The 17,268-nt window shown below is 46.7% G+C and overlaps 1 protein-coding gene across 1 annotated transcript in view; it reads right to left on the bottom strand.

The window, feature by feature from the left end:
* Window positions 1-17,268, bottom strand: part of MON2 (MON2 homolog, regulator of endosome-to-Golgi trafficking) — a 775,721-nt gene that overhangs the window by 106,524 nt on the left and 651,929 nt on the right. Inside the window, 2 exon segments of the mRNA XM_069229077.1 lie at window positions 5,032-5,155; window positions 11,607-11,667. Coding sequence (XP_069085178.1) covers window positions 5,032-5,155; window positions 11,607-11,667 — 185 coding nt within the window.

The raw sequence follows: 17,268 nt of genomic DNA, 5'->3' as shown, positions 1-17,268 counted from the left end.
AAGGGGCGGGGTGGACGGGGTGACCCGCTGACTCCCTGATCCACGTCCACATCCACGAAGGGGCTGTGCAGCATGCACAGGTTGGTGGCTCAGTGGAAATGGACCCGGTTGGGTGCTCCTTCCATAGCCACAAAAGGAGCGAAGCCAACGGACCGAGCTGTAGCCCGGGAATCCTTAAAGCACTCGACTGCTGAGTCCGCCTTGACTCCCAAGAGACAAGTGCCATCAAAGGGCATGTCCATAAAGGATTGCTGGACATCCCCCGAAAAGTCAGACGTCCTCAACCAGGCGTGGCATCTCAGTGCCACCGTCGATGCAACCGATCGCAACAGTGAGTCGGTCGTATCCAGTCCACAACGGATCATCAACTTGGCTGCGTCTCTCCTATCTGTCATGGCTTAGGAGAGAACGTTCCAGGCCTCTTCCGGAACTTGGGGCAGCACTTGCACAACCGTATCCTAAAGAGTATGGGAATAGCAGCCTAAAAGGCATGCGGTGTTCACAGACCGCAGTGCTAGACTAGCAGAGGAAAACATCTGTCCAGACTTTTTGATTCTCTGTCCAAGTGAGCGGTAGGCAATGCGCCAGAGGATGAATAAGCCTGGATGCCAAGGCTTTCAGGCGTAGCGTGTTGGGTGAGGAAATGTGGGTCATTCGGCACAGGCAATCGTCCTATTCATATGAGCCCCTGTGCTGGGTTTGGACCAGGTCCCCAGAAGGACGTTTGTAAGTGCTTTGTTGAAGGGAAGAAGGGGTTCAGAATTGGAGGCCCAAGGCTGAAGCCCTTCAGTCAGAAGGTTAGGCCTGACCTCCACAGAAACCTCAGCCGCCGTTCTCACCACCACTGAGTATGACACGCCCTCCTCTATAGCCACGGTATGAGGAGAAAACATGCCAGTGTTAGGGGAGGTGTCCAACCCACTCATATCACCCAAATTCTACACCCAGTCCAGTTCGGGTTCAAGCTGGTCTTCTTAAGGATTCAGCGACCCCTCTACACTATCCCCATATCCATACCCATAGTAATAGGGTTCAGGATCAACCCTGGGCACAGCAGAGCCCATGGAAAATAGTATCAGCGTGAACCGACGTCATTCCGGCTCCAAGTCGTCGGGGATGAGTATAGGATCGACGTTGATTGTGGGCCCAATTGGTGCCGGGAGTGTCGACATCTGACCAGACATCGGGGAAGGTCACGTTGGCACGACCGGCGTCGGGACGGATCCGGAAGCGGATCCTGAGGTGCCCTGCGGAGTCAGGACCAAAGTCACTGACTTTGAACCCGAGGGGGCCCTCACTGACTCTCCTGGGCCCGAAGGCGAGGATGGGTTGGACTGCCCAAATATGAAGCACATGGCCTCATAGAACTCCTTTAGTTGGGCAGGGGTAGCCCTGGCTTCTGTAAATTTGGGGAGGCAAGGAGTGGACCCAGAAAGAGGCTCTGAGGACGGAGGTCTAGAGCGTCAACGCTCTTCCCGCGTCGTGCCGTGCGAGCGACGGGGCGAAGTCGAAGAACATTTTGCCTTCTTCGACTTCTTCTTCTTACCCAAATGTCCAGATCACTTGGACGAAGAAGAATAGTGGTGACTCCGTGATCGGTCTTGTGACTTTCCTCTTGAATGGGACCGGGAACGACAGAGTTGAGTGTCGGGCCGCCATGAGCTTTAGAGACCACACCCTCAAAGCTTTCGGGTTCATGGCCCGACACTCGGAGCATGACTTCAGGTCGCGGTCGCGCTCCAAACACCAGAGGCACACGAGGTGTGGATCCGTCACTGACATCATGCGGTGACAGGAGTTGCAGGGCTTGAATTCAGTCTTAAGGGACATCCCTCAATGCAGCAAAACTCATCAAAAAATGAATTACACAAACTGTCGAAGTTTAGTAAAAAAAAATTACTGGGGTAGCTCTTCTCCGGATCTGAGCGTAGGCCGGTATGGAAAGAAAAGAACTGATGTCAGCGCGCTGGGGTGGCGCCTATATACGACCGCAGCATCATCACGGCAACCACGACGCCAACGACGCCCGCGGAGTCAACCGACACCACCTAACGGCACGCAGGGGTACGTCTCAAAGCAAAAATCTCTGGATCCAGTCTGACGCCTGGGGAAATTCAAAGGTAAGGAATCTGCAACTAGAAGTCTTTATCAGATACTGCAAGTAACGTCGGTGGGCAGGCAGGATGAGAATGTGGATATAAGTGTCCTGCAAATCCAAGGCTACCATTAAGTCTCCTGGGTGAAGGACAGACAAAACCTGAGCCAAAGTGAGCATTTTGAAATTCTCCTTTGTGAGGAAGAGGTTGAGGGACCGATGGTCTAGGATAGGGCAGAGGCCTTTGTCCTTTTTGGGTACCAGAAAGTAGTGGGAATAGCAACCACGACCTACTTCTGGTACGGGGACTCTTTATGGCTCCCTTGGCCAAGAGAGCCGTAACCTTCTTGCGGAGAAGTGGCAAGTGATTCTCCATCATTCGATTGTAGGATGGTGGCATAGATGGAGTAGTCTCGAAGGGGCGGGAGTAGCCCCTTTGGACCATCTGAAAAACCCACCTGTCTGACAGAATGTACCTCCAGCGGAGCAGGTGACAGTGAATCCTGCCTCCGACCGTTCACTGGTGGGGAATCGTCAGACTAGGCTTGAACATCCCCTGAAAAGCCAGGATGGAGTAGGAAAACATCTTCTTCTCAAGCTGGTCCAGTCTTTTGGATTCCCTAACTGGGGGAGCGGAAGGGAACGTGCCCTGGGACGTAGAGGCTTGGACAACCAAGCTCTCAGAGGAGGGATGTTGTGGCAGGAATGCTGGGTCAGTTGGAGCAGGTCGATGGCAGCGGGCAAAGTCCAGTTCACAGGAGCTCCTGTGCTGGGTTTGGACCAGGTACCCAGCAGGAAATCAGTAAGGGCTTCATTTAAATGCAACAGGGGTTCAGAGGAGGAAGCCCCAGGCTGAAGCACCTCTGTCAGAAGGTTAGTCCTTACTGCCACCAAACACAGCTTGAGGCCCGGGACCTCAGCTGCTCTTCACACCACCATGGAATAAAAAGCTCCCTCCTCTGTAGCCACAGTAGGGAGAGAAGGAATACCAGTGTCCGGAGATGTATCCAGACCACTGGCTTCACCCAGGTCCGTACGCCGGTCCAACCGGTCTTGTAGCTGGTATTCTAAATGGGCCAGATACCCCTCCCATTCCTCACCGTACCCCACCCCATAGGAATAAGGGTCTGGATCCGAAATAGGGGGCAAGACCTCAGTCAAAGTCAGCATAGCTCAATGCCAGACCAGCTCCGTGTCGGAGTCGGCAATGAGGATGGGGTTGAGGTCAGCCGGGGGCATGGGTGGCCTCAGGAGCGCGGACGTAGGAACCGGTGTTGGGGAAGGTCGAGCTGGTACGGCCGACACTAGTTTGGATCTAGGAACGGATCTATGGGTACCAAAGATACCGGCGCTGAACCTGAGGGAAACCCCTTCTGACCCGGAACCAGAGCCAGACTGCTCAAAGATGATGCGCGAGGCCTCATAAAACTCTTTGCATTGAGAAGGGGGCCACTCCGGATCCCGAAAACTCTGGAAGGTGCGGAGCCGGACCAGATGCAGGGTCTGAGGATGGAGGCCTAAAACGACAATGCTCCTTGTCCCGTGTCTCATCATCCGAGGGATGGGGTGAAGTTGATGAATGCTTGTTCTTCTTTAACTTCTTCTTGTGCCTTGACTTACCCTATTGTGCTGAGAACTTGAAGAGGGGCTCTGCAACCGTTCTCTGGACCTTCCTCTCGACAGAGATCGGAAGCGAGGCGGAGCCAAGCACCGGGCCACAAGGAGCTTTAGAGATCACTCCCTCAAAGCTTTTGGATTCACGGCCTGGCACTCGGAGCACAACTGCAGGTCATTTTTGCGCTCCAGACACTAAAAGCACACGAGGTGCAAATCCGATACGAACATCGCCCAATGGCAAGATCGCAGGGCTTGAACTGAGTCTTACACAAAGACATCCTTGATGCACCAGGAATGTCAACACTCAAAAATCAACAAAAATTAAAAAAAGATCAGCCAAAAAGCGTCTGAGGGGTACCTCTTCTTAGGATCAGCGTTAGGCTGGTGCTGAAAGAAAATAACTGACATAAGCATACCGGGGTGGTGCCTATATAAGAACCGCAACATCATATCCGGCGCAGAAGACAGACAAAGAACTGATTAACGTCATATAACACCGCACAGGGGTACTGCTTGGGAAAAATCTCTGCATCCAGACTGACACCTAGGAGAAATTCTAAGGTAAGGAATCTGCAACTAGATGTCTCTATCAGAATAATAAATATTCCTAAATGCAAGTATTCCCTAATAGATCTGTAACAAAGAAAAATACACAGGAAATGGTAACAGGACAGAATAAGAGATATAGAGTATTCGAATTATCAATGCAGATAGGGAAAGCAACACTTGAGTAGTGTTTGTGAACCTTACTGTCAAAGCTGACATTTGTTGGGAACATGCAATATGGATGTACCCGTAAAAATGATGTGAAATCAGAAATAAAATAAAGCAAACTGCATGAGTCTTAACATATGTTATATTATGTTAGCTGGCTCTTCCAGAGCATGCAACTGCCACTAGTGGAGTATTTGCCAGTCTAAATGTATGGGATGAATGGAGGCAGACCTGCGTGATTGACAGCTGAAACGTGTGGCTATGGTAAGACCTATGTGGGTAGAGTTATGTGCAGGAGGTCCTGACGTGGTCTGGTCGGGTCCCAGCAAATGTGATGGGTATGTGAGAGCTAGGTCATAGTTCATACAGCTTGCGGTACTGTGACGCTCTTTCAGAAGAGATTGCGCCTGACCTGCATGTTTGGTTGACTAAGGAGAAGGTTGGATCTATGTGACTATGTGAGAAAAATTAGATAAGCGCATGGGTCTCAGAGAGAAACTAATATGCCGATGAACAAGTCAAAACATACAAAAACATTATTTCCATAAAATATATTGCCTGTTATTTAAAAATACAGTATTGATTGCACATTTGAGTTAGCGTACCTGTAAAAGAAGTGGACTGAGAATGTATGGATCCTTTGTTAAGCATGGCCATTATTTGACCCACAAACTCCTTTGGAATAAATGTGGCATAAGGCAGTATCTCTGTGCTTATCAGCTGTACCACCTATGAGATATAAAAGCATTTTGTGTAAATCAGACATCAGTGCAGCCTGCTTAACATGAGGTTCCTTTTCAAGTGCATGATATGCTTTTAATTAATTCACAGTAATCGTAGACAAAATGTGAAGGAAAATTAGAATTTACGAAATAGAAATGGTTAGCTTGCTGTTTCATCCTTCAGCAGAACCTCATTTATTCAAACACCTTGTGATTTGGAGGACATCAAAACTTTAGACTATAACTTCAAATTATTTTTCAAAGACCCATTTTTCACAGTCATGCATGACCCTAGAACATCGCTGCGACTATAGAAAAGAAATTATCAGTCAGTCATTGACACATATGCAAGTCTATATCCTCATGAACCATCAAACATATCCTAAAGGTAGAGAAAAGATTAAAGAGAAGGTGTTGGACAGTGCTAACTGCCCAGCAGACAAGCGTAATACCATTAGGAGTATGATAAATTAATAACCTGCAAATCTGCATCTTTACTTTTATAATTTTTATGTTTATTTTTGAAACAGTGAGTACTGCTTTGTGAATCTGCCCATAAAAATAAGCCCCCAACTAATCAAGGAGCTTAACGGAATTCTTAGTTCTTAGATTTAGAATAACAATAGATGCAGGGTTGCCCTACAAACAGTGAAACTTCCATCAACGGAGAGAGGTCTGGGTGTACCAGATTTCAACCTTTATCCCTGGGCTGCACAATTACAGTGGATGGCCAGGTGGTGTGTCCTTTTAAAAGACTGTAGACTTGACCCTGAATGATGATTTTTCAAGGTTCCTAACCTATTCCTTTAGGAAACACTCAAACTCAAAACAGCCTTGAAGACATTTTTGCAGTTAGATTAAACACTGGCTGTTAGAAATGGCATCTCTAGTTGGCAGAGGTATTTTGAACAAATAGGGACCACTAACCTAGTCAGGATAAGATACAACACAATCCAAATTATTCTGTGCCCACCCTCCGGTAGCCTGGCACTGAGCAGTCAGGCTTAACTTAGAAGGCAATGTGTAAAGTATTTGTGTGGAACTTTCTACAATAACATAGTGAAAACACCACAAAAATAGAAAAATAGAGAATATTTATCTGAAAAAAATACTGTTGAAACGATGAAAATCCAATCTACACAAGCATTGCAGGCCACAGTTGTTGCATGCAGTGAGGTACACTGAGCGGGAGCATGCTGCGGCATCGCTGAAGTCGTTCTGGAGTCGCAGGAGTCGGGAACTAGCAAAAAGCTAGTAGTTGAAGTGTTTGCTGTCCCTGAGACTTCAAAACAGGAGGCAAGCTCAATCCAAGCCCTTGGAGGGCACTTTGGGGGAAGGCAGAGTCCTTCCAGCACAGTCAGAGGCCAGCAAGGCAGTAGTTCTTTGCTGCAAAGCAGTCCAGAGAGTCCTCTGCGCAGCCAGGTAGGTCTTCTGACAGAGTTCAGGTGCAGGTCCAGAAGTGTCTGAGTTGGTGGGGTTAAAAACTCAGGTAATATTCCCACAAATGTCTTTGAAGTGGGGGAGACTTCGAAGAGTGGTTTTGAAGTGCACAAGTTTGCTTTTCAGCCCAGTCCTGTCTGCCAGGGTCCCAGTGGGAGGCTATCAGTCCACTGTGTGAGGTCAGGCCACTGGCCTTTGAACTGTGAGTGTCAGGCCCTCCACCCTTCCAGCCCAGGAAGACCCATTCAGTATGCGGATTAATACAGATGTGACTGAGTGAACAGCTACTTTCAGAGTACCAGGGCCCCACCCTCCCTCCCCTCCACCACCACTCAAAGGGAACCAGAACTACCGGTAGGTGGCTCTCACGATTGTCAGAGACTATGGCATTGTGGAATGTGTTCAGTAGGACCTACTCTGCTGACACCAGCTGACCCTTGACAGAAGTCATGCTGGCTCCTGTGTCATGCAGAGTCTCCACCCGTTGCCCATTAATGAGACCCACTGCTTATACTTGGAAGTATTGGCAGGCATGTGGGCTTTTGGCATCATTTCTCCATCCCCCAGAGACACAAGGGTTACCTCTATCTGTTCCCCAAAACTAACTGAGACTACCTCCTCCATGAGTGCTACACTAGCCAACCCAGGTGTCTGCCCTTCAGTGGGGGGCTTTGCCCTCTTTGAACATCTGGAGTCGCCCTTAGAGTGACCATACCTATAGCACTCTATGCATTGGGGTACAAACCTCCCTCTCTTATGGTCAAAGAACCCTTTCTTTTTTAGAATCAGACTGGGACTGATTACCACTATTCCCTTGAGAATTATTTTGGGGGCCTTTTGAGAAATCCTTATTTTTAAGGTTTTCTCCTCTCTCTTTCTTCTGTTGAGGACCCTGACCACCTTTGTGGGCGTCTCCCTCAAATATCTTTTTGGACACTATGGTGCTAGCCCAGAGGTCCGTCTCCTCAGCAAGCTTCCTGGGATCAGTCAGCTTACTGTCAACTAGGTGCTAGTACAACTCTGTAAAGCAAATACTAAGCAAATGCTCTCTCAGGATCAAATTGTACAAACCCATGTAATCATTTAATTTACTGCCCCGCACCCAGCCATTCAGTGCCTTACTGGAATAATCGATAAAGATAAAGTCTACCCAGATTTGGTTAGGGAGCTTGTTACTGTCCCTGAATCTCTGGCGATACTTCTCAGGGGTCAGTCCAAATTTGGCAATTAAAATGGCCTTCATAGGGGTATACTTGGTTTGGTCCCCAACCTCTAATGTGAGAAGTGTGTCCCTTCCAAGTATTGGCTTGTGTATCCACAAGCCAGCACCCCATTGCTTTTCAGGAACCCCATAAGCCCTTAGTGCAACTTCATAAGCAAAAAAACACTTGTCAATGTCATCTCCTACCACACAACTTGGCACCACATCCTTGGGTATACGAACCTTCTTGTCTCCAGCAGGTCCTGTATGTATGCTGCCACTATCACTGCTGGACTCAAGACTGCCTAGACTTGAGCTCCAGCTCTTTCTGACTCTGTGAGCGAAGATCAGTTTCTTTCCTGCTAGGGCTCTCTCAGGTCTCCTCTGCTTCTATTTTTAATCTTTCCAACTTTAGTTGAAATTCTTTTTCCTCCCTTCTTTCCTCTAAGATTGGGCCATGATGGGAGACACTGCTTCCAGGTCTCGCAGGAGAAACAAAATCAAGGGTGTCACACTCCACTACTGCTGGTAAATCCTCTGGAGAGCCATCCACTTTCTCTCCAAACTCAATATGCTCTTGTGAAAGGGCTTCTACCCAGGCCCTCAGCACCTTTTGATACTCCTTCTTCTTGCAGGCTCCACAGGTAGGTACCCCCTTTCCTTTGCAGAAACTGTTCAGCTGGTTGACGGTATATGTCTCCAGCTTGGCTAGGTCAAAGTCTCCAGCTCCACTTGTGGACTTAGCCAGAGACATGTTGTATAGGATTAGATTAGAAAATGTCAAGCAGGGAAATTTGTAGCAAAAAAGAAACAAATCAAAAAGTGATTGTTGACAGTGGGTGGGTAGTTTACACGTGCTATTGTATGGCACTGCACAAACACAAGTCCTATCCTCACCGCTGACACCAATGTTAGAAATGGGGTCTCTAGTTGGCAGAGGTATACACCTTTGTCCAAGTAGGGACCACAATCCTAAACAGGGTAAGTCACAACACAATTCAAATTATCCTTTGCCCACCTTCCGTTAGCTTGGCACTGAGCAGTCAGGCTTAACTTAGAAGGCAATGTGTAAAGTATTTGTGTGGAACTTTCTACAATAACACAGTGAAAACACCACAAAAAGACACCACCCAGGTTTAGGAAAATAGGGAATATGTACCTGAATAAAATACTGTTGAAATTATTAAGATCTGATGTACACAACCAAAGTTATGAATTTTTAAAGAATAAATCTAACTAAAACACCTAGAAAACACAATGGCTCTAACTGGGGCTATCATGGCATCGCTGACTGAGTCGTTCCCAACAATCCGACACCACCGGTGCCAGTCACGGAGTCACACGGACCCCCAGGTACCGTACCTTATGAAAACAAAGAACAAGGATGTTGCACGGAGTCGAAAAGAGTTTTTTTTGGAGTTGGTGCGGCCTCAGTCCCTTATGGCTTCCGAGGAAAGAGGTGTCGGTTCCGTGCTGTGTAGCAAGTTGAGGTGAGTCGTCGGTTCCGTCCAGTTGCAGGGGGAAATGATGCATCGTCATCCACGATGCGTCAATTCCTTGCGACCTGGCAGGGTCGCTGGTTCCGGTCCGTCAGGACGTGATGTGTCGACTTCAAAGTATCGCGATGACCCTGAGTGACATTAGCGGAGATGCAGCAACATCAGACTTGTGTTGCCGGCCGCAGTCGTTGCATGCAGCGAGGTCCATGGAGCAGGAGTAGGCTGTGGCGTGGCTGAAGTCGTTCTGGAGTGGCTGGAGTCGGGTACTAGCAAAAAGCTAGTAGTTGAAGTCTTTGCTGTCCCTCAGACTTCAGAACAGGAGGCAAGCTCAATCCAAGCCCTTGGAGAGCACTTTGAGGGAAGGCAGAGTCCTTCCAGCATAGTCAGAGGCCAGCAGGACGGCCGTCCTTTGTGGCAAAGCAGTCCAGAGTCCTTTGGACAGCCAGGCAGGTTGTCTGACAGAGTTCAGGTGCAGGTCCAAAAGTATCTGAGTTGGTGGGGTCAGAGATGCAGTTTACATACTCAAAAATGCCTTTGAGGTAGGGGGGTCTTCAAAGAGTGGTTTTGAAGTGCACAAGTTCCCCTTTCAGCCCAGTCCTGTCTGCCAGGGTCCCAGTGGGGGGTTATCAGTCCACTGTGTGAGGGCAGGGCACTGGCCTTTGAAATGTAAGTGTCTAGCCCTCCACCCTTCCAGCCCAGGAAGACCCATTCAGTACGCAGATGAATGCAGATGTGACTGAGTGTCCTGTGTTTATGGTTGTTTGGGTGAAATGCACAAGGGAGCTGTCAACCACCACAAACTAGACGTTGACCACCACAGACTAGACGTTGACTGGATACAGGCTGCAAGGCACATACGGTTTTAAGTGAAAAGAAATGCTCACTTTCTAAAAGTAGAATTTCTAAAATAGTAATATTAAATCCAACCTCACAAATAAGCAGCATTTTCTATTACCATTCTGGCCATACTAAATATGGTTACCACTTTTAGATCAGAATCTACCACTCAAAAAAGTATATGAGGGCAGTACTAATGCTAGTCAATGAAAGAAGCAGACCTCACAGTAGTGGAAAACAAATGTAGGAGTTTTTTTACTACCAGGACATATAAAACACATATGTACATGTCCAGCCTTTTACCTACATAGCACCATGCCCCGTGGGTTATCTAGGGCCTACCTTAGGGGTGACTTATATGTAGAAAAAGGGGAGTTTAAAGCAGAGAATACTGTTGTCCCTGTTTGGTTGGTTGTTTCATGCAAGATGTACATCATCCCATAGAAAGCAAGTCATTTCAAGTCTCAGATTAAAAGATTTCAGTTTCAGTCTGCTAAGTTTCCTCATCTAGTAGGCTCCCCCATCTAGTAGTACTCGTCTAATATCTCTTTCCGGACGACAGTCTACTATTTACAATGCCTGGAATTTAACATGGCTAATTTATAACACACCTTTTATACTTTCATTGATATATTGCTCTTATGCTCTTTCACATAGATGTTTAGTTCATTGTTTCCTATACATGTCAGACCACAGGGACATTGTAATACATAAATATCGGTCCTGGAGTTACAGATGGCATAACCCTTCTTTTTGCCACTATAAGGATGGGTAGCATCTTATTATAAACTTCAGTTACTGCAAAGTAAGCAGGGAAGGTAGTTTTTTTGTTTTCTGACTATGATGCTTTGCACATTTCTCAGATTTGATGGAGACTTGGCTACTTTGTCTTCGAATTTTGGGAGTAAGCTGGTAAGTAAACAATGCAAAGATTTCTCTTTGAAATGCCTCAAAAGCCAGATTACACGTGAAGCATGGGCCAGTGCCTGAGTATAACTTTCTGTATGTTGAGTGTGAATGGGTGGGTGATTTGGGTGTGTGTGCTGTTATAACATTTTCGTGAGCAATTATTAGGCTTCTTTGGAAAGAAAAGCATCAATGATTCTCACTGAGTATTTTACGTTTGGTTTTAAGTGAAGCTTTTTTGCAATTATTTAAAAAAAGTAATTAACATTGCACAGCCTCAGGCACGCAGTGCACTGAATATCACGCATGGAAACTTGCTACATTCAGGAGCAAGTGAAAAGTCAAAAAATGCTTCAAACAGCAATGAATAAGATAGGACAGACACGTTACCAATTGACATGTTCCTTGATTTGGATTTTCGTGAAATTATCTCTTTGGTTGCATCAAAAATAACTTATTAGGTTCAAGTCAAGAAACTACTTTTCATGTTCAGTTTGTGCAAGAAGAGTTTTTTTCTACACTGTAAACCATACACTAATACAAGAAAATGCAAAAGAAATTGTATAAACTCTCACCTCAACATCAATACTTTCATTACTTTGAAACTCTTGTATTGAGAGATTATCCGGTGGTGAGCTGAGGAAAAAAACAAAATACAAGGTCATATTCAAAGCACGCAGGTCCTACTTCTGAGGAAAGGGGACCTTCAAAGACAGTGTGCATGATGCTTCAGTGGTATAATACTAATATTAATGACTACAGCAACTGAAGTGTGCACTGAAAGATGTTTGTATAAATTTAAAGTGTTATACATCAACATGCGTACAAAAAGTAAAATTGCACCCTTTGGGCCATCTATAATTGAAAAAGACCCATTTCCGGAATGACTTGCTTACAGCGAACAGACAGAAAATGAAGCATCATCAGTGACGGCGCCTGGAAGGAAGCGTGGGGTGGGTGGTGGGCTTCGGGGAGTTGCTGTGTGAGTTCAGTTTGTGGGTGTCCCACGATTGAGAGCTGTTGAGATCGGGCCGAGCACTGTGCAAATTTCTTAGAGTGACAGCGGGTCATCTTACATGCTCATCCTCTCGCTCGTCCTTGTTCTTTCTGCAGAGCAGCCAGCAATGATCAGGTGTGCTAAAATTAGTTGTGATTATCTGTAAAAGTTTTTGAAGGAGGGATACATCAAAATATTGAAAGTTAAAGAAAATGAAGTGCATAGTGTTGTGGAAATTGGTGAAGTGAAGGAGATACAAGGAATTGCGTGCAAGAGAAAGTGAATAGAGAGTGCTGAAGAGGAAAGGGATGAGGAGTGAGCTATGCATACTGAGTGTTTTAGAAAGATAAGAAAAAAAAGTCTAATGTGTAACTAGGAGACTGCAGAAGACATTGGTGTGAAGAGAACAGGAGTGAGAGAGACACTTCGAACATCTCTCCCCTTCCAGAGAGCATAGTAATCTTTAATCCACGTTATGGTGAGGGAGTGAGTGAGTGAGTGAGTGAGTGAGTGAGTGAGTGAGTGAGTGTGTGTGTAAAATTACTGGGACGTTATACTTAGGAAACAGAATTTAAAAAAAACAGAGAAATTCACTTAAAAATACAAAGGTTAGAGGGATATTATAGTTAGGTTTTGAATTTACTTGTACAAAACCATAGAAATTCAGCAGTTATAGTTAGAGTTATTTCAAGTAACTATAACTTGTGCCCCCAGGTAACTATAACTCACGCCCTCGCCACGCACAGTTTTCTTATCAATAATTTTACTGCAAATTCTACAGTGATATTATCAATGATGTCACAGAAGATGTCATGAGTGATGTAATATCTGGGGTAATTAGCGGTGCATGGCAAGGGTACGAGTTATAGTTATCTTAGGGCATGAGTTATAGTGACTTGAAATAACTAACTATAACAGCTGAATAGCTATGGGTTTGTAATCAGTAAAATCTGAACCTAACTATAACGTCCCTGGACCTTTGGTTTTTTAGTGAATTAGTGACAATCTGATCGAAACTTTAACCTTCCTGTAACCTTTGTTTTGTTTTTAGTGAATTTCTATATATTTTTTTTAACATTAAGATGCCCATTGCAACACGTGGTGGTGGTGGTGGCGGGTGGGGGGGGGGGGCAACGGGGGTTTGGACTGCCCCCACCCAAGCATGCTGCCCCTACCTCCTCCTCCTGACCATCGTTTGTGGAAGTCCATGCCCCTGCTCCCTCATTACAGTCCTGTGTGGCCGTTGTTCTTTGGCATGGTTACCCTCTAACATTTTTGCCTTTTCTTGATGCTAGTTATGATTGAAAGTGTGCTGGGATCCTGCTAACCAGGCCCAAGCACCAGTGTTCTTTCCCCAAACTGTACCTTTGTCTCCACAATTGGCACAGCCCTGGCACACAGATAAGTCCGTTGCAACTGGTACCCCTGGTACCAAGGGCCCTGTGGTCAGGGAAGGTTTCTAGGAGCTGCAGCATGTATTATGCCACCCTGGGGACCACTCACTCAGCACATGCACACTGCCTCCCAGCTTGTGTGTGCTGGTAGGGAGAAAATGACTAAGTCGACATGGGACTCCCCTCAGAGTGCCGTGCCCACATCCCACTGCCTGTGGCGTAGGTAAGTCACCCCTCTAGCAGGCCCATACAGCCCTAACACAGGGTGCACTATACCACAGGTGAGAGCATAGTTGCATGAGCACTATGCCCCTACAGTGTCTAAGCCACATCTTAGACATTGTAAGTGCAGTGTAGCCACAAAGAGTATATGGTCTGGGAGTTTGTCAAACAAGAACTGCACAGTTCCATAATGGCTACACTGAAATCTGGGAATTTGGTATCAAAATTCTCAGCACAATAAATCCACACTGATGCCAGTGTGGATTTATTGAAACATGCACACAGAGGGCATCTTAGAGATGCCCTCTGTATACCAGTCCAAACACTAGTGTTAAGCTGACCAGTTCCTGACAGCCTGCCACAACCAGACGGGTTTCTGGTCACATGAGGTGAGTGTATTTGTCACTCTGTGGCCAGGAACAAATACTGCACTGGGTGGAGGTGCTTCTCACCTTCCCCTGCAGGAACCGTAACACCTGGCGGTGAGCCTCAAAGGCTCATGCATGTTGTTACAGCGCCCCTGGGCATCCCAGCTAGTTGAGATGCCCGCCCCTCCGGACACAGCCCCCAATTTTGACGGCAATTCCGGAGGAGATAATGAGAAAAACAAGGAGGAGTCACCCACCAGTCAGGACAGCCCCTAAGGTGTCCTGAGCTGAGGTGACCCCTGCCTTAAGAAATCCTCCATCTTGGTTTTGGAGGATTCTCCCAATAGGAATAGTGATGTGCTCCCATTCCCCAGGGAGGAGGCACAAAGACGATGTAGCCACCCTCCAAAGGCTACTGCCCCCCAGACCTAAACACACCCCTAAATTGAGGATTTAGGGGCGACCCTGAACACAGGAAATCAGATTCCTACAACCTGAAGAAAGGAATGCTGACCTGAAAGCCCCGCAGAGACGACAACTGTCTTGGCCCAACCCTACCGGCCTGTCTCCAGACTCAAAGGACCTGCACAGCGACGCATCCAGCGGGGACCAGCGACCTCTGAGGACTCAGAGGACTGACCTGCACCTAAAGGACCAAGAACCTCCTGAGGACAGCGGCTCTCTCCAGAAGCAACAACAAAGAAAGCAACTTAAAAGAGACTCTCTCGTCAGAAGCGCAAGTCTTCACACTCTGCATTCGACGCCCTGGCTCGAGTTCAGGACAACCAAAACTGCAGAGAGGACTCCCAGGCAACACCAACGACGTGGACACCCCCAGTCGACCTCACTGCACCCCCACAGCGACACCTGCAGAGAGGATCCAGAGGCTCCCCCTGACCGCGACTGTCTGGTAACCAAGGAACCCGGCGCCTGGACCAAGCACTGCACCCGCAGCCCCCAGGACTGAGAGGAACCAACTACAAGTGCAGGATTGACCAGAAGGCGGCCCTCATCCTAGCCCAGTCGCTGGCTGGCCCGAGAAGCCCCCCTGTGCCCTGCCTGCATCGCTACAGTGACCCCCAGGTCCCTCAATTGTTTTCTACGGCAAACCCGACACCTACTTTGCACACTGCACCCGGCCGCCCTGTGCCATTGAGGGTGTGTTTTGTGTGCCTGTGTCTCCCCCCCATCACCCCTCTGCCACCAGTGCTCTTCAAAAACCCTCTGGTCTGCTCACCGAGGACACAGGTACTTACCTGCTAGAAGACTGGAACCAGGGCAACCCTGTTCTCCATAGGCGCCTATTTTATTTGGGCCCTCTTTTGACCTCTGCACCTGACCGGCCTTGTGTTGCTGGTGCGGTGGCTTTGGAGTTGCCTTGAACCCCCAACGGTGGGCTGCCTATGCAGATGAGACTAAACTTGTAAGTGCTTTACTTACCTGAGAAACTAACCAATACTTACCTTCCCCAGGAGCTGTTGATTTTTGCACTGTGTCCACCTTTAAAATAGCTTGTTGCCATTTTTTCCAAAACTGTGTGCACTACTGTTTTAAATCAAAGTTCTATACTTACCTGTGTGAAGTACTTTACAATTTATGTACTTTCCTAAAATTTGAATTTTGTGGTTCTAAAAATAAATTAAGAAAATATATTTTTCTATATAAAAACCTATTGGCCTGGAGTTAAGTCTTTTAGTGTGTGTTCTCATTTATTGCTTGTGTGTGTACAACAAATGCTTAACACTACCCTCTGATAAGCCTACTGCTCGACCACACTACCACAAAACAAAGCATTGGTATTATCTAATTTTGCCACTATCAACCTCTAAGGGGAAACCTTGGATTCTGTGCACGCTATCTCTCACTTTGAGATAGTGTATATAGAGCCAACTTCATACACCCTTACCCTCCTTCCCTCTGCCCTACAAAGTCTGTCTGCATGCCCCTGCTCCCTCCTTTTTCCCACCATGTTCCTTAGACCTGCCACTACCCCTCCTATCAACTCTAGCTGTCACCCCCCACCCACCTGTCTAGCATGGTCAGATAGCTGCCACATGTTCCTGCCACCTCCACCATGCCAGCCCTAGTTCCATACCCTTATCCCCTCCCTCCTGCCCTCACTGGTCCATTTTGCTGCCACTTCCTTCTGTCTTCCATGCTATGTTGTCCTGCAACTGCTGCTCCTGTCTGCCCTGCGTGATCTGTTGTGAAGTCACATCCCCTGCCCTCTCTTGTCTGTGTTCAGCCCCTCTCTTCTGTTCTCCATGGTTCTTTGTGCAAGCCCCTGCCCCCTCCTTCTTACTGACCATGGCAGTTGTGCTGCCACTAACCCTCTTGCTTGCCATACATGGTCTTCTGTGCTGCCAGAACCCCTCCCACCTGCCCTGTGAGGTCAGCCTTCTGCCCCTGAACCCTTACCCCTTCCCTCAGTTGTCTGTGTGTATGCATTATAGTGTCAATGTTGCCCTCCATTGTGTGTTGTGCTTCCAGTGCCCATTCCACGTGTCCTCCACGGTCAGCTTGCTGCTCCTGCCCCCATGCCTTCCCGACTGCCCTCAATGGTCTCTTGCCTGTCCTGCATGGTTGGTTTGTTGTCCCTGCCCTCAATCTTCTGAGTCCATGCCCGTGACATCTGTCTCCCCACAGTATTCTAAAGAACAACTAGACTGCTAACATTCCATATTTATTACAAATGTGTGGCATGTCTGATACCATCTTGATGTAATCAAAACTATAATACCCAAATCATTTCCTTTAAAAATTATTTAAGAAATGAGAGGGTTTTATTCCCATAGAAGTTATGGTTAGTGCTCTAAAACACTAAAATTAGGATATATTTTCTGAGTCCTCTAATAGCAACAAAGCACTTTTAAACTATAAACTATTTTTATGCATTTTTTAATCCAGTTAATTTCTTGGTTACATGTTACACTTAGAAGTGTGGATGTGGCGTTATGGCCAGAGCTGCAGACTTTGCAACTGAAGAATGAGGTTTGAAGGGACAATGAAAAGCTGCCCAGAGTGTATCATACTGTTTAATAATTGAAATAGGAATTTTAATGAGACCCATCGCATATATATGTCTATAAATATATATATATATATATATATATATATATATATATATATGTGTACACAACCACACTAAGAGTCTGATTACAGAATATATATATATATATATATATATATATATATATATATATATATATATATATACACACACATACACACCCTTAGTCATATGTGTGTGTGTGTT

The sequence above is a fragment of the Pleurodeles waltl genome, chromosome 4_1 (assembly GCF_031143425.1).
Source record: "Pleurodeles waltl isolate 20211129_DDA chromosome 4_1, aPleWal1.hap1.20221129, whole genome shotgun sequence".
Lineage (NCBI taxonomy): Eukaryota > Metazoa > Chordata > Amphibia > Caudata > Salamandridae > Pleurodeles > Pleurodeles waltl.
The sequence above is the reverse complement of the archived record's forward strand: the minus strand, read 5'-3'. Positions and strand labels throughout refer to the sequence as shown.